The sequence below is a fragment of the Oenanthe melanoleuca genome, chromosome 1 (assembly GCF_029582105.1).
Source record: "Oenanthe melanoleuca isolate GR-GAL-2019-014 chromosome 1, OMel1.0, whole genome shotgun sequence".
Taxonomy (NCBI): Eukaryota; Metazoa; Chordata; class Aves; order Passeriformes; family Muscicapidae; genus Oenanthe; species Oenanthe melanoleuca.
This window is the reverse complement of record NC_079333.1, coordinates 88,006,057-88,023,017: the sequence shown is the minus strand read 5'-3', so window position 1 is coordinate 88,023,017 and position 16,961 is coordinate 88,006,057. Positions and strand designations below refer to the sequence as shown.

The 16,961-nt window shown below is 47.9% G+C and overlaps 2 protein-coding genes across 3 annotated transcripts in view; one reads left to right on the top strand and one right to left on the bottom strand.

Annotated features, from left to right (window-relative positions):
• Positions 1-2,441, bottom strand: part of CARS2 (cysteinyl-tRNA synthetase 2, mitochondrial) — a 42,817-nt gene extending 40,376 nt beyond the window's left edge. The window contains exon 1 of the mRNA XM_056505053.1: positions 1,878-2,441. The gene's annotated coding sequence lies outside the window, so the exon portion shown is untranslated. The remainder of the gene's footprint in view (positions 1-1,877) is intronic.
• A 492-nt stretch (positions 2,442-2,933) lies between these two features.
• Positions 2,934-9,701, top strand: ING1 (inhibitor of growth family member 1). Of its 2 annotated transcripts, XM_056505068.1 has the most exons (3): positions 2,934-3,296; positions 3,503-4,195; positions 8,058-9,701. In XM_056505068.1, exons 2-3 carry the CDS (start codon positions 4,054-4,056, stop codon positions 8,759-8,761), a joined length of 846 nt encoding a protein of 281 aa, XP_056361043.1. In that variant the 5' UTR covers positions 2,934-3,296; positions 3,503-4,053; the 3' UTR covers positions 8,762-9,701. The 2 variants fall into 2 exon arrangements, with proteins under 2 accessions (XP_056361043.1, XP_056361051.1); XM_056505076.1 differs by lacking the exons at positions 2,934-3,296; positions 3,503-4,195 and adding an exon at positions 6,609-6,907.
• The last annotated feature ends 7,260 nt before the right edge of the window (positions 9,702-16,961 follow it).

The window sequence follows — 16,961 nt, the reverse complement described above, 5'->3', positions numbered from 1 at the left end:
ACCCTCCAAGCATATGTAACTATAGAAGAGGGATTAAGCTATTAAATGGTGTGGAAACAGTAATTCATTAGCAGGAATAAACCCATCTGATTTGTCTGTACCATAAAGTATAATGACAAATGATCAGAATACACTATCTTTTCTAATAAACAGAGACACAGCTGTAATGATTAAATAGTATTTCATATAGCAATATTTAGCTAAAGTAGAAGAGAAAGGAGGCAGCCAGAATTCCTTGTACCAGCTACACAGTATATGCATTTGTGGAACGTTTGGAGGTTTGGGATTTTATGTTCCTCATATCAAGTATTCTGAACTTTGTGCTGATTAGCTGGAATAACCATAATGACTGCAACAACTATAATTACTAAAACATTTATATTATATTAAGTATATTTTGTATGTACACACAGAGTATGTGTATGACACAGCAGTTGTGCAAGTTGTTGATCTGGTTATAAGTTCCCTTGATTTCAATTGCTGTGAGTTTAGATCTGTAGTAAGGCAACAGCGTCAAGAAAACGTCTGATATTTGGGATTCTAAATAGGAAAGATTTCTTACAAACAGAGCAAAGGGACTTGGGAGCCAAAGGAGGATAGATAGATAACTTTATTCTCTAGTCAAATATAGGAAATAACAAGAAAATGAAGCCCAGGAGTCTCTTCCTTCTTTGACACATGACATTCACTTGTACTTGTGAATTCTTTTCCAGGATAAGAAATGAGCCCCTAATATGAAAAAAACATCTGAAACCCTGTTAAAAATCTCCCATCTCTCACCTTTTATAGTTCAGAGGTAAGAGGCCAAAATAAGAAGAAAGCAGAGAAGGAGGTAAAGCAGAGAAGGAGGTAAAGCAGAGATGGGCAATAGGCATCAGCTCCATACCTTCTAAACTTTTCCACTCTAGAGATGTACATATACACCTGATTTTATCCTTCCCTCCTCCCACCCAGCTTCCTAAAACAATGGCTGACCTGCTGCTGAGCCTAGAGGGGGGTGCAAAGAATTGATATTTCTGGGTACGGGTATATATTTGATTACAGCACTATACAAAGCATTGAGCATCATCTTGAAGAGCTGTAAAAGGGGACCTTCAAAGTGGATATGAAATGCATTCTCAGGGGAGCTCAGTCCCTTCCTGTCCCAGGGACTTGTGTAAAGTCTCATGATGATTTTCTCTCTGTCACTCTTCTAGTACATACAAGAAGCTAACAGAGGAGAATCTAGTAGACAGCACTGCTAGGAGACAGATGATACTAAGCTCTCTAACCTCAGCACATCCAAATTTGCTGAAACTTAGTAGGCTACCATTACACTTCAGTGCTTCCCTTATTTTTTTTTTTTTTTGTCTATTAAGAGGAGAGACAAAAGTTCCTGTTTAGTAAATTAGCAGGTACTTTTACAAACCGATTTCTTATACTCGTAATTACTTGTGTGTGTCGAGAATGATGATTACCTTTTTTGCAAGAATGACTCTTTTTAGGACTCATCTGTATTGTTTTCAGATATCTTGCCTCTACTGAGCCATAATTATTGGCTTGGATTCTTACACTACCCAGGGGACTGTTAACTACCTTTAATTGCTGACAGTGGCTAACCTTCTTGAAGGCGAGGGTGAAACAGGCTCTAACTACCAAACTGGTGCCAACAATCTAGAATAGGTATTCCCAGGCTACTGCTGCCAACTCCCTCTCTATGCCAACCAGAGCACACAGGTCCAGAAACACTGGCTCGGAGCACTGCCTTAGATGCTTCTAAGTGCTTCTAAGCTAAAAACCCGAGATCCTGTGTATATGAGGTTTACTTCAGCAACTCATTTTTTACAGCAACTCATGGAAACAGGAAATGAGGAGAAGAAAATAACGGGAGAACTTACAGGCATCTTCAGAAAACAAGGAAGTGCCCTCTGACATCTGCCCGAAACACCGGGCCGGTATCAGTTCAAAGTCTGCTCTACGGTGTACCGCCTCCACTCCTCAGAAAATATTTGGGTGCATGTCTCCCACTGGAGAGAGGATACGGGAAGTACTGCTAACCAGCTGCCTGTTCTTCCCTGAAAAGCCAGCTCTGGGCGTTCACACACCGAGCTGACGGCAGCAGCAAGAACACGAAGCAGGGGCTGAGAGCCGAGGAGCCCGGCCGGGCCGCTCCCTGCAGCGGGCACAACCAGGCCGCGTCGAGCAGCGACTGCACCAGCGAGTCCGGGCGCTCACCAGCGATGACTCAGTCTCCCCTAAATTAGGGGATTGCCAATGACGTCTGCTAAAAAAAAACAAAAAACAAACGAGGCAGAAGGCGCACGTTGTTTTGATTCAGCAGAGCTGGGGTAGCTCTTTCCAGCCCCGCCTCCCGCGCTCCTCGCAGAGCCGGGCGCCTGCAGGCTCCGGGACATGGCAGCGGCTCCAGGACACAAAGGCACCGCTGACCGACAGCGGGGTTCCGAAGCACGACCCCTGGGTCACTCGTCCTCGCCGGCAGTGAGCCCTCGCCGCCTCCTCTACAACGCAGCCCCAGCGGCGTTCCCCGGTGACCGTTCCCTCGCCACTGCGCGGGACCAGGCAGCCGCAGCAAACCCGCTCGGCCACGCTCCCGCCCTCCTGCCCTTATCTTCCCCTCCCGCCTTCCAGCCAGCCTGCCTCGCGCATGCGCACCCGCCTGGGGACCGCTGGGAAACGTAGTCGCACTGCGTCCCTACCGGCTCCATTTTCTCCCCTCGCCATTGGAATCGCGCATGCGCAAGCCCGCCCCCTCCCCTCGGGCGTTACCGCCCCCTCTGCCGCGGCGCGCGGTATCCCGGGCAGCGGTGTCACAGCGGGGATTGGCTGAGGGCGCCGCGGGGCGGGACGCGAGGAGTGCGCTGATTGGCTGCGGCGGCTGTCAGGCGCCGCGGGGTGATGGATGCGGGTGCCCGCTGAGGAGGGAGGGACGAAACGCTCCCCGTTTCCCCTCGGCGGCCGGCGCCGCGCCGGGCACAGCCCTGCCCGCAGCGCGGGGTGGCGGCGCATGGTTCTCAGTGTTCCCCTCACCTAGGAAAGGCCTCGGAGCCGCTCCATCCCGGGGCGAGCTGGCAGGAGGCGAGACTCCTCCAAAGTCCCGGTACCCTCCCGCAAAAGCATTCACTTGCCCCCGCGATCCCCCAGCGTCCCCGCGGGCCGCTCGCCTCGCAGCCTCCGCACAACTTCACCGGAGCCTCCGCCTTCCCCGGGGCTTCCTTCACTCCACGCCCACGCCGGCCCTGCGCCGCCCGCCCCCTGGCTCGGCCCGCATCCCCGCCGCCTTCCCTCCCTCCCCAAACGTGAGTAAGGGAGGCGGGACGATGGATATGCGGAGGTTCCGGGCGGGGGAAGGGATTGAGTGTGTGCGGTGAGTGTGTGAGTGTGTGTGTGTCTGTGTGTGTGTGTGTACACAGCGCAGGGAGAGAGCGCATGCGCCTTGGCTGGCGGGGCCGAATGTTTCCCAAGTGTTTGAAACTGGTATTTGGGTTTTCCACGTTGGATCTAGCGCGGCGTATGGGAGCGAGGAGGCTGCGTTGATATCGCCGGGGAGCGGCGGCGGCGGCGGCGGTGAGGAGCAGAGCGGGGAAGGGGGGAGCGGAGGAGAAGCGGAGCAGAGCGGCGCTGGCGCAGGCAGAGGGGCTGCCGCTGCCTCTGACAGACACTTTGCAGAGCACATTTTGTTTCCAGATTGTTTCGGAGGAGCTTGGTTTAAGCCCCCCTCTTTTCTCCTCCTCCTCCCTCCCTCCCCTCCCCACACACACACACACAAATCCCTCTGATTGTTCTTACCACCTCCTTCGTGAATTACCCACAACGACAGCCATTCAATCAGCTGCTGCTGGCTGTAGGGGACTAGCGGAGGGTGTGTGTGTGTCTCTCTCTCCCTCTTTTTCACACAAGAGGAGTCAGATGTAGCTTCCCTCGGTTTTTTTGGGGGGGAGCTACCGAGAGAGGTGGGCAGGGAGTGAGACCTTCATCGGGGTTGCCGTCTTTGAAGGGAGCAGCACTTGCTCTCATACAGAGAGGTGTGGGGAAGGATTTTTGTTTCTCTGCCGGATGAAAATGTTGAGTCCTGCAAACGGAGACCAGCTTCACCTAGTGAACTATGTGGAGGATTATCTGGACTCCATCGAGTCTATGCCCTTCGATCTGCAGAGAAATGTCTCCTTGATGAGGGAAATTGACGCCAAATATCAAGGTAAGTGCTTTCTATATATGTGTGTGTCCGTATGTGTGGTTCGGGGCTCAGGGGGGAAGGGTGTCTTTCCCTTTCTTTTCTTTAGAGCTGAGCCTCGGCTCCGTTTGCCCCTCTGCACCCCACAGAGATGGTAGTTTTATTTTTTGGAGGTAAAAGGAGAAAGAAAGCCGGGAGGAAAGATCCGGGGAGAGAGAGGGACTGATCTGCAGCGTTAGCTCTTGTCATGGGGCGGAACAAAAGGTCTCCGGCTTTTCTTATTAAGCAAGGACTCTGCTTTTCTGTGTAAATTGCTGGCCAAGAAGGCGGGGGCAGGGAAGTGGGGTGTGCGGTGCACAAAGGGGGGCCGTCCCTGGCCGTGGGGCTGAGGTGGAAGGGTTTGGGGGTACGGAAGAAAGTGCTGGGTGGATAGAGGGGGAGAGATTACAGCACAACATTTAGGAATGTACAGTATTCATTATGGCTGTAGTAGGGGAGAGAGGCAGCTAGTGAAGGAGGGAGGGAAGGAGGGAGGGAGAAGAGGAGAGGGGGGTTAGGCGAGAGTGGGGGGCAGGGTGTGCTTTCTTGGCTCCCTCCTCGGTGGGTTTCGTTTCACCCGGTGAAACTGCCCCGCTCCGTGGGGCGGGGGGGCCGAGGGGGCAGGACCGGCGTGTGCGGTGCGAGTGGGGGGGACGGCACACACGGTCGCGTTTACGGCGGGGCTGAAGCTCCCCCTCCCCTCCCCGCGCTCGGGGCACGCCGTCCCCGTCCCCACGGGCGGAGGGAAGGAAGGGGAGGCCGGTTTGCGGGACTCGGGGCAGCTTTGTCACTTGGTCGCTGGCGTCCGCTCGGGAAGTGGGGGGGGAACTGGGGGGGGGGCACTCTTTATTCTGTGCCGCAGGTAGCGATGACAGCCGGGGTGCCGGGAGGGGGGACCCCCTCTCCCTGCCCGCGCCCCCGTGCATGTGGCCTTAGGGGTGGTAGACAGCGAGCCCAGCCTGCCGTTGCCTCAGCCGCTCCTCGGGCAGCTCGCCATGAGAGCCCGTCAGCTCCCGGGGGAAGGGTCCGGGGGAAACTTCCTTCGGAGCCCGCGGGGGCTGTCGGGGGTGGGAGGAGAAGAAAAGGGCAGGGCGGACAACGCGCCCCACAAAACCACGTTCAGCGGGCACCTCCGCGCTGTGCTGGGAAGGGGCGTCCGTGCTCCTTTTATAGGCACCCCTCGTTAGCATATCGCGGTTGGCCACTCCCCTCGGGGGCGCTGATAGGGCGGGGGCGGCCGAGGGGCCGGCCTGGCCCCGCCTCCCCGCGCGGATTGGCTCCGGGCCCGGGGCGGCCCGTCTCGCGGCCCCGCCCCCTCATGACGTTGCGAGAAGCAACTTTTCCGTGGGGTTGATTTGAATATCTCGGCCGGCCCCGGCCGGCGCGCTCTGATTGGCCGGGCTCGCGGCAGGGGGCGGGGCAGCCTTGGCCGTCCGGAGGGTGACTGACGTGTCCCGGCGTGGGGGGGGGCGCCGCTGCTCCGGCCGCGCCTCGCTGGTGAATGGCCGGAGGGGGCGGGCGGGAGCGCCTCCCGCCCGCCGTGATTGGCCGCTGCTCCGTGTCAATCACTCGCTTGTTTCCCCGCGAGGGTCCGCTCGCCCCGCTCGGGACCGCGGGGGCGGGGCCGCCCCGCCCCCCCGCGCGCCCGGGAGCGCCGCGGGGCCGCCCCGGTTTCCTGCCCGAGAACAATGGCGGCTCCGTCACCTCCGGGGTGGCCCCGGGCGCCGCAGAGGGGCGGGGAGGGGGCCGGGCCCTCGCCCGTGTCCCGCTCGCCGTCCTTCCGCGCTGTCTCGGCCCCCGTGAGGCTGCGGAGCGAAGCGCCGCTTTCCCCGGTCGAGTGTGCGTTCGCCAGTCGCTCAGAGCGCAGCTTTCCGCTCCCGCTGTGGCAGCTCGGAATTCCTGGAATTGCGGGAACGGGCTCCCGAGGCGGGCAGCGCAGCCAGCCCCAGCCGCAGCCCCGCCGCCCATGGCTGAGCATCCCCGGCCGTGCGGCAGCTGCCGCCCGCGTCTCGCATTGCAGACACGCTGGCGGCGCCCGCGGGATCCCAGCCGCAGCCGCAGCGTGCCGTGCCCGAGACGAACTTTCCCAGCGCCCAGCTCCACTCGGCGATTGCTTTGTGCTGTTCTTCACGGAGGATGCGCACCCACCAGATTCACATGCCTTAAACTGATGACATCAGTCAAGTGGCAAAGCTTAAAGCATACAACTTCTGCATTTCAGCCACTGAAAATCATTAACTCTGCTTCTTCAGCCTCCCTGATTCTGGAATCTGCTGTATGGTTGAAGGATCTTTTGGTGGCATCTTGGGTTTGGATTTCTTTTTTGGTGTTTTTTTAATCTTTGCTTTGTTTTGGGGGTTTTTTTGTAGGTAAAAACAAACAAACAAAAAAAATCAACAACAACAACAAAAAGAAAAAACAAACCAAAAAATAACCCCACCAGTTGCTTAAAATGGTTAGTAACATATCAGAATGCTGATTTGGTCAGGTTGTATTGCAGAACCAGCTGTCAGGTTGTGTTTAACCAATGTGTGAAGAACAAGCTGCAGCTCTAAAATCCGAAGTAAAGATTCCATAATATTTCCATGTCTTCACTGGAAATCATGTATTTTTAAAAACTGTCCAGGAAAGAAAAAACTTAAACCACGGGGTAGCTCTTGGTTTGCATATGTGTCACATTCTCCTATTAATAAATAAGTAAGTAAATAAATAAACGTAAGTTTAAAAAAGTTTTGGTAATGCTGTTTGCATGTGTGAGAGATTCTCGTTTCTGTTACATGAATTGAGGTCAGATTTTATATCAGTGTATTTTGCTTCTCTAAGATAGACTTCCAACCTGTGAGAAGGGGAAAATTCAGAGAAGAGCAGAGATGCAGGAAAAACATTCCATGTGTTTTTGAGGAGTGATGAGTGTCCCGTATGCTGTAGTTGATTTGTGTATCATAATGAAACTCAAAAACATCTTCTTAAAAATAGGTTTCCATAGCCATTCTTGAAATCTTAGATACTTGGTGCATTGTTATTTTTATAAACTGCTAGAACAATCCTTGAGGTGCAATTCAGATGTAACATATTTTAAAGCAGAAGCTCTAGCTACTCCCATTGCTGTCTATCATCTCCAATGTTATCCTTCAACTTCACCTCCTGCTCTGCAGTAAATATTTAATGAAGATAATATTTTTGTGTTTTAACATGTGTTTTACAGAAACACAGAAAGTATAGGTAGGAAATAATCTAAACATCGTGGATATTGTAATCCTAGTTCTGCAGTCAAGGAATTTATGTGGCCTCATATTTTCAGCAGAAATAGCTTGACAGTATTGAATGAAATAGTTTTGGGTCCAGACCACGTATTTGGTGCTTCTGTATCTCCTGTCAAATAACTCAGCAACGTGCTTCTGCACTGGTTTGTGCTTTCTTCTGTCCCACTCACTTTCTTCCACTCTGTCATTCATTGAAAATGTTAATGATTTATGCAGAAGATGTCCATTAATTTCCCCTCTAATTTTGCAGTTAACCTTGTAACTTTGGTATGTGTATTGGTTTAGTTAGTTTCTTTTAATTACAGAAAAGTTTAAAGAGAAGTATTATCAAGATACATAAAAATTTTTTTAGTCACTTTTTTCTTCTAAATCAGCATTTGCATTCCATTCCTGTGGGACCAACTAGAACAAAAGTAGTCCAGTGGAGCCATGAGCTGCTTGTCAGATAGGAGCTTCAGGGAATCTGTCTTTGATCAGTGCTGTATGTTACAAGAAGTTGTTGCTGTGTGGAAGGAAAAATAGGAGGTTTTGTTTTGCCATTCTCCCTGTCAAAAGTATTTATAGTTTTTATTTCTTCTTTGCAGAAATTCTGAAGGACCTGGATGATTACTATGAAAAATTTAAACGGGAGACAGATGCTGTGCAGAAGAGGAGAATGTTGCACTGCATACAGAGAGCCTTGATTCGGAGTCAGGAACTGGGGGACGAGAAGATCCAAATTGTCAGTCAGATGGTGGAGCTTGTTGAGAACAGAACAAGGCAAGTGGACAGCCACGTGGAACTGTTTGAGACTTGTCAAGAGACTAATGACACCACTGGAAACAGCGGGAAGGGCAGCCAGGATAAGTCGAAGAATGAGACAATCGCACAGGCCGAAAAGCCCAACAACAAGAGATCGAGGAGGCAGAGGAATAATGAGAATCGAGAAAATGCCTCAAATAATCATGATCATGATGACATCACCTCAGGAACACCAAAGGAGAAGAAAGCAAAAACATCCAAGAAGAAGAAACGATCCAAGGCTAAAGCAGAGCGCGAAGCTTCTCCCCCAGACCTTCCTATTGACCCTAATGAGCCAACATACTGCTTGTGCAACCAAGTCTCCTATGGAGAAATGATTGGATGTGATAATGATGAGTGCCCCATTGAATGGTTTCACTTCTCTTGTGTGGGACTCAACCATAAACCAAAGGGCAAATGGTACTGCCCCAAATGTAGAGGAGAAAATGAGAAAACCATGGACAAGGCATTGGAGAAATCTAAAAAAGAAAGGGCATACAATAGGTAGTTTGTAGACTTTTCATAGTGAAGGAAAAAACCCACCAAACCAGTGTATTTATTGTCAGTGTCACCTTTGTTGAGGTGAAAGGATTGTAAAATGTATATTTTTAAAGGAGGTTTAAAACTGAACCATTCCTGTTACAGGGACGGCAATAAGAAATTTTGATTTTCATTTGGTAAGCTGTAACAAGAATGTGGTCTGTGGACCAATGTATTCCAAAAGTAAAATTATAAGAATATTTGGATGTTTCTTAAAAGAGAAATTAATTTTCTTTATTTTTTTTCTTTTTTTTTTTTTTTTTTTTTTTTTTTTTTTTTTTTTTTTTAGTGCTGGTAGCACTCTACCCATTAAAATTTTGACACGTATCTCTGAAATGTAATTTTGGTTTTTTTAAATGAAAATGTTATTTACCTTTTGAGCAAAATTGTTAAATCGTTTAACCACCTGACTGTATCTGAATAAAGCTGCAATACATTGCAAACGTAACTTCTTCTGGTGATAAGCAAGAGCAAACAAAAGGAGGGTAAAACTTGGTTCCTGCTACAAAGTGTCAGTATAACAGTTCAATAGCAAATGTTTAAATAGGCTTAGAGGATTATTTTTTAAAACAAAAAGTTAATGGTTAAATTTTAAACAACAAATATTTTATATGCTGGCCAGGTACCACAAAGGCCATTTTAAAATTATTGAATATGTTTTATATTTAACCAGGAAGTGGTTTAGTAATGAGACATAACATAAATGAAGCTTTATACTGTCACAGATAGTGGTGTAGCAATCCTTAATTTGTTTAAGTTGTATAAATGTACATTTTAAGTGGAGTTGCACTTACTGTATTATACTTGGAAATGCAGCCAAATGCCATTGTGTAACCAATGTGCATTTCCTGCTGTATGTATGAAAATTGTACAGATGTGATATTAAGAAATAAATGAAATGACTTTGACAGTTTGCTTCTTTAGCAATCTTGTTTAATGATCATTCATATAGCTCAAAAAACCAAGAAACTTGTCTTCAACCTCAGCAGACCCAGCAAGCTGCTGCTGGGACCCCCAAAATCATGAATCTTCATAGAGCATATGGCCAGCCTAGGTCATAGGAAAGCCAAAATAGCGTTTAACTTTTCATCCAAATCTTCTCATTCTGTGCTTGCAGTCATTCTCAGACATTTATCTGAGTACAGAGCTGGTTTTGTTCAGCTGTTTTAATGCTTTTTTTCACTGTGGATATAAATGGCTCCGTGTTTGTTATTGGGATCTTCTGCATTTCAGCATTTTCAAAGTATTACTGCAGCTGATCCAGGGCAGGCCTTTTGATTCTTCATGGTCACCCCATACAAAAATGTACTTGCTATGACCCAGGTGCTGTGTCAAGTATCCAGAGCTCTCTCTTCCCTTGGATGGATAGTGAAGCTTGGTCAGGCTGTTTCCTTCACTGGCACGGCTGGAGGGGCCAGCATTCTGGCTGAGCAGATTTCGTCTCCCTGTCACCCTGCAGGCCTTCATCCAGGTGAGAGGGGAACTGTAGGAAGGCCATGGAAGTGAGGGGTGTGAAATCCAATGGATCAGGCAAAAGACTCACATAAAAGGATGGAAGCCTGGCGTTTTTTTTAAATAACACAGCCTTCTCTGTGTGTAATGGTGAAGTTTTGGTTCCTGAACAGTGGAACCATAGCACTGAAATATTGCCTTTTCCCCCCATGTATTCCAGAAAATCCTTCTGTAGGAAGTAAGGTTTTGGATGTAGCTGAACACAAGACAGCTGAAGGGGTTCAGTGTTCTCTAAAGATGTACTGACAGGCCCCAAAATGCACTGCATCACCTTGCATGGATATTCCGTACCACACAGACATGTCCACTGTGACAAGTAGTCCTGTTTTACTTCTAAATAGATGCACTAAGTGTGTGCATCTGAATTCATGTTTCCAGTCCCTACAGACTGTCACCCTGAGCCACCTCTGCCCAAGGCAAGTGCCTGCTCCAAATCAGTCTCCTGCTCCCGAGGTGGTCTAGGGTTGGTGTGTAATTTTTCTACTCTCTTACCCTTCCTTCTCCTTTCATCCTTTCCTCTAAAGCCGTCTGATTTTCCATTCTCCCTACACACTTACCAGTCTTTCCCTCTCCTCTCTCTCTCCACCTGCTGTTGTTGTGGCTGATGCTGATGTTTCTGGTCGTTTCTGCCTCAGCTGTTCTCCCACCAGCCTGTGCTGAGAACATCAATACTTAGCAGCAGGACTGTACTAGCAAAACCCCAGTGAAACTTTATATAGGAACTGGTACAGGTTTCAAACCTAGCCCTTTTCACAAAATGTCTGCATTGATTCTGAGGGATATTCTGAATGCGAAAAGCCAGAAGGAAACAACAAAAATGCAAAAGTGGATGGTAAGAATGTTCAGCTATAGATGGATCAGTAGAGGCATATTTACACTGCCCTTAAATATTTCCAGCTACTGAAGGCTGGCCGTGGTCTCCCATTTGTCAGTCTTTTGCTGGGGAGAGCTGCTGATCTGTAAAGCAGCTTGGAGATCACGTCCCTTTCCACATATTTCCCAGGCTTGTGTTACTCTCCCAACTCACCTGTTGCAGACTGCAGGTCTGTTGTGCTGCTTGGCCCTGGGGGCTGAGTGGGCTGGCAGGGACAGCCTGGCAGGTCTGGTTTCAGTCGATGGGCACGATTAGTTGGATGCAAGGGACTCTGCAGTGGCACTGAGCTCTTTGTTGGTGGAAGTGGAGCCATCTTGTGTTATACTGACACACTGCCAAGTGCTGCCGACTGTGCAAACTTTGTCCTAGCTTTGGTACTTTGTCTAAAGTGCTGCCTTAGTTATTGGCAGTGAATTTAATGGCCACCAGAAACTTCCATCTTTTGAAACAATTTTTGTTATTTCTGCGTGACAGATCAGCTACTTTGCAAGCTGCCTTATTTTGCTCAGCAGAGCGATTTGGGGAGATCATCTGCTCGGTTTGAGAAAACATGTGACTCTCTTGGTGACCCTTTCCCTCTGAGGCTGCCAACAAAAGGTTTGAGTGAGAGGGAAGCTCTTCTAGGCGCTGAGCTAAGGCTTCATCTCCATTTCCCACGGGCTAGTAAACAGCTCTCAGGTGGTATAGCATTAATGCAAAGTATAAAAATCACTGGGTGTTTGCTGAGGAGGAAGTCACAGCAGCACGAGTCACACACTTCTGAAACTTCTCATTGAAATAATTCAGGCAGCTGTAATTGCTGCTCTTCTGTGTGGTAGGGGCAGCAGGTATTGTCTGTATTGTGTTGCTGAGCCCTTGAGCTGATGATAAAGTCCTTCCAGCTACTGATTCAACACTCAGGGGAGCTGACAGCAGCCCTTGCCCCTGAGTCGTCCCTGTCCTCGGCAGCAGGTTTGTTGTGCAGTGGGGCAGCTGGCAGTGCAGAACGGGTGCTGCAGGCATGAGCTGGGAAGTAAAAGGCATCAGTCACGGAGCCCTTTGGGTGCTATGTCAGCTCCAATTGCAGAATGTTCCCAGCAAGTTGAGGAGGGAGTGAGAACCACTGCAAGCCTGAACCAGCAGAGCATCAGTTTCAACAATTACACCATCTGAAAGCATCCCAGTCGAGCTGAACTACTGTCTCTATTGAGCAGCAGCAACCCTGACCATGCATATCATTAGGTTTAAATAGGTCTCTTACTAATTAAGCACAGTTGCTGATAACCTGTATCCTAATTTCTTGGAGCAGAATAAATACAATCAAATTGGACTCCTCTAATGGTTTAATTCTTCGTAGGGCATTTTTAGTTAATCTTTTAAATTATAATGACAGTCAAAGACATAAAAACACTGTAAACTGTTTCAAAGAATATAATAAAAAATTCTGTAAGAGAAATGCTTCAAAACAATATATTTGTAGTGAATTCTGTTGTTTTAGTTAGATTTATCATCATTCTCATGGCCTATTTGCTATATGTACATAACTCACCCACCACACTTATGCAGGAATTGCTCAAAAGAGCTAATAATTTCTGAGTATGAGAAGCAGTGTGAACAAAAGTAGTGTGAATATCAAAAGAGTAATGTGGGTACTGTAATGTCAAAAAATAATCAAGCTAATGATGATCTAAGAAGTTTCCTACCTTTCCTGTTACTGAAGTCCCAAATGTAACAAGCAGGAGGAATGATATAGTAAGGAAGAGCAGCAGAGAAAATGCAGTATGTATAGGAAGTGCTGAAAACAGTATTAAGGTTTTCTCCAGAGTTTAGGATTACATTTCCAAGATTACTTTTCCCAGTAAGCATTTACTTTTGTTGGTAGTTAAAGAAAAATCAAAGAAATCTCTGTCCTGTCTCACAGCAGAAAAGCTGCATTACTTGCCAGGACAGTTGTGGGGGGGCTGGTGGCATTCCCCCAGTTGCAGCCAGGATTCCCAGGTTAAATTTTTCCTTTGGTTCGCTTTATAAACAGCTTGCCAATGGTGGAGGGAGAAGAAAGGTGGGTGATACCAAACTTTTAAAAACAGGTATCTAAATTTCCAGCTCTTACTTGAGAATTGTAGGTTAACTTTGTGGCTTAAGATCCCGCATTGGGTCTGGGTGAGATGGAGCTCAGCCTTCTCCGTGCTGTGCTTTGCATGGGGAGCTAGAAAGGAGCTGATAACACTCCAGAGTTTTGGCTGCTGTTGAGCGGGGCTGGCACAGCCTCAGGGCTCTCTCTCCAACATTCTGCCCCCACATCAGTAGGCTGGCAGTTGGCAAGGTCTTGGGAGGGGACACAGCTAGGCCAGCTGACCCAAACTGACCAAAGGAATATTCCATACCATATGACGTCTGCTCAGATATAAAAGCTGGGAAAAAGGAGGAGGAAGTGGGGAACACTTGTCACTTACAACATTTGCCTTCCAGAGCAACTGCTGTGTGTCCTCAAGCCCTGCTTCCCAGGAAGTGACCGGACATCACTCGCTGATGGGAAGTAGAAAATAATATCTTTGGGCTTTTTTCCTTTGCTTGTGCATGTGCAACCTTTCGCTTTTGCTTTGCTGACCTGCCTTATCTCTACCTACGAGTTGTCTTATTTTTCTCTCCCCTGTCCAGCTGAGAAGGGGAAGTGATAGAGCAGCTTGGTGGGCACCTGGCATCCAGCCCAGGTCAGCCCAGCACAGCCCCTTTAGGTGCCTGATGAGGGGGTGAGACAATAGCACCCCTTTATATATATTGCAGGCTATAGCAGTATTAATTACCCAGCAGCGAGCGCCTGTGCCGAACGCGGTTTGTCAGCTGCACTGCTTATCTCTTTATTTTGCTGAGTTTGGGAACATGTTAATACAAACAATGGCTCTGTGCTTTTCCCTGGCATTGATGGCCTTGCTGTGCTGGGGGAGCTATCTTGTGGAGACAATGAGGGAATACATCTCTCTCTTCCTACCCGGGATTGATGCGGATTCTTTTATTATGCAGGCTCCGGCAGTCCTTGTTCATCCTTACATGATCTGTTTAATTAGTACTGTAAGCATATCGTGGAGTTTGTGGAATCTGATGTCATGGTGGTGTACGAGAAAACAAATTTTGGGTGAGGTGGTATCCAAAAGCTCCCTGAAGAAGTCAGTTCCTGGGTGGCAGGGTGTGTGGAAGGATTTGGGCAGGTTCCTAGGGCGGTTATCACCTCCCATTGCCTGGGAGTTTACACCTGAGCAGATAATGAGCCCTGACAAACTGACCCAGCAGCTGATAGAGGGGTGCCTTGCCCAGCCCGATGAAAACCAGCAGCTGCTCGCCCTGTGCTGGGGCCTGGCCTGTGCCTACCGAGCCACAGTTCAGCACTCTCAGAGGACTGTCACTGAGGCAGGGACACAAACTGTGCTTGAGGTCAGGATGGCTGAGACAGCCACCCAGACCACAGCAACTACTGAAACTGCCCCTCTAATGGAAAAGAAAAGGTGGACAAGGAGAGCTGCAAGTCCTTGTTGTCAATTAGAAAGCGAGGAAGAAGAAGAAAAAAAGGAAGAGGAAGAAGAAAAAGAAAAAGAAAAGGAAGAAGAAAAAGAAAGGGAAGAAAGAGAAGAAAAAGAAGGACAAGAAGAAAAAGAAAAGGAAAAAAAAGTAGAAAAAGAAGGACAAGAAGAAAAAGAAGAAAAAGAAAGGGAAGAAAAAGAAGAAAAAGAAGGACAAGAAGAAAAAGAAGAAAAAGAAGAAAAAGAAGAAAAAGAAGAAAAAGAAGAAAAAGAAGGCAAGAAGAAAAAGAAGGACAAAAACAAAAAGAAGAAAAAGAAGAAAAAGAAAGGGAAGAAAAAGAAGAAAAAGAAGGACAAGAAGAAAAAGAAGAAAAAGGAAAGGAAGAGAAAGAAGAAAAAGGGAAAGAAGAAAAAGGAAAAGAAGAAAAAGGAAAGGAAGAGAAAGAAGAAAAAGGAAAGGAAGAGAAAGAAGAAAAAGGCAAAGAAGAAGAAGAAAAGGGAAAAGAAGAAGAAGAAAAAGGAAAAGAAGAAGAAAAAAAAGGAAAGGAAGAAGAAAAAGGAAAAGAAGAAGAAAAAAAAGGAAAAGAAGAAGAAAAAAAAGGAAAGGAAGAAGAAAAAGGAAAAGAAGAAGAAAAAGGAAAAGAAGAAGAAAAAGGAAAGGAAGAAGAAGAAAAAGGAAAAGAAGAAGAAGAAAAAGGAAAGGAAGAAGAAAAAGGAAAAGAAGAAGAAGAAAAAGGAAAAGAAGAAGAAGAAGAAGAAGAAAAGGAAGAAGAAAAAAGAAAAGAAGAAGAAAAAGGAAAAGAAGAGAAAGAAAAAGAACAAGAAAAAGGAAAAGAAGAGGAAGAAGAAGAATCATCAGGAAAGGAGAGGTCTGATCAAGAAACCAGTCCTTCAACAAATCAATCAAAGAAAGGAGTGAAAGAATTCAAAGAGGAAACAGAAATTACCCAGTCTCTGACATCATCAGAACTTCAAGACTTGCGGAAAAATTACAGGCGCCAGCCAGGTGAGCAGATTTCTGCCTGGCTGCTTCGGTGCTGGGATTGTGGGGCTGATGGTCACCTGCTGGGAGGTGGGGAAGCCCAACAGCTGGGATCCCTTGCTAGAGATCGGGGAATTGACAGAGGAATTGGAAAAGAGACAGCAGTTTGCAGTCTCTGGAGACGACTCCTCTCAAGTGTGAAGGCAAGACATCCATTTAAGGAAGATCTTGTGAACTCCCCGGGAAAGTGGACCACTGCAGATGAAGGTATCCAGTACCTGAGAGAATTAGCAGTGCTGGAAGTCATCTATGGTGATGTAAAAAATGCTAACGTCTCTAAAGATCCGGGAGATGTCCCTTGCACAAGGGCCATGTGGAGGAAGGTGATTCAAAGTGCCCCTGCATCATATTCTAACCGGCTGGCAGCAATGTATTACCCAGAAATGGAGATACCAGCTGTAGGGAGAGCATCTTTTTGGCTCCAAAACTTAGAAGAAACTCTTTCTACCTCCTCATCCCTACAGGCCAGCACCTCAGCTGTCAAGGGTAGTCCAAGAAATCAGTCTTCTCCTGCCCTGATCAGAGCGAAAGAGAGCCCCAGACACATGACACGTGGTGCTCTGTGGTTCTTTCTGTGTGACCAGGGGGAAGACATGAGGAAGTGGGATGGTGAGCCCACCTTTAAGCTGGAAGCCCGTGCCCGTGAACTGAGAGAGAAGAGAGCTGGGAAAGAAGAGAGCTGTGAGATAAGAGAGAAGGAGCCATCCAACAAAGCTGTCAGTGTAGTTTCTGCAGACACAAGACAGCAATCAGCAGCCTCCCAGACATAGAAGAACTGACATCACCTCTCTTGATCCAGGCGAGGGCACTTCTGGTCTGGCACTGTAAGGGTCAGACAGTGAATGCTCTAACCAGGAAAAAGAATAGAGGGTCCCTCCCTTCTGCCAGGAGGAGGAAAGGGATGACTGGATGTATCAGAGTTGATAGCCTGGCACATCAGACCCACAGAAGCATATAAAGCTTTGGTAGATACTGGTGCATAGTGTATGCTTGTGCCATTGGGGTACAGGGACTCAGAACCCATCTGGATCTCTGGATTGACAAGGGGACACCAAGAATTGTCTGTTATGGAGGCTGAAGGGAACTGAGCAGGGGACAAGTGGGAAAAGTGCCCCATTGTGACTGGCCTAGAGGCCCCTAGTATCCTTGGAATTGGCTGTCTCAGGAGAGGGTATTTCAAGAACCTAAAGGGGAACCAATGGCTTTTTGGTGTAGCTACTGTGAATACAGAGGAGATCAAGCAGTT

Excerpts from the sequence above, each read along its gene's own strand:
- ING1 (XM_056505068.1), top strand. The coding sequence starts at position 4,054 with ATGAAAATGTTGAGTCCTGCAAACGGAGACCAGCTTCACCTAGTGAAC. Across the intron at positions 4,196-8,057 it reads AATTGACGCCAAATATCAAG|AAATTCTGAAGGACCTGGAT; the intron begins GTAAGTGCTTTC and ends TCTTCTTTGCAG.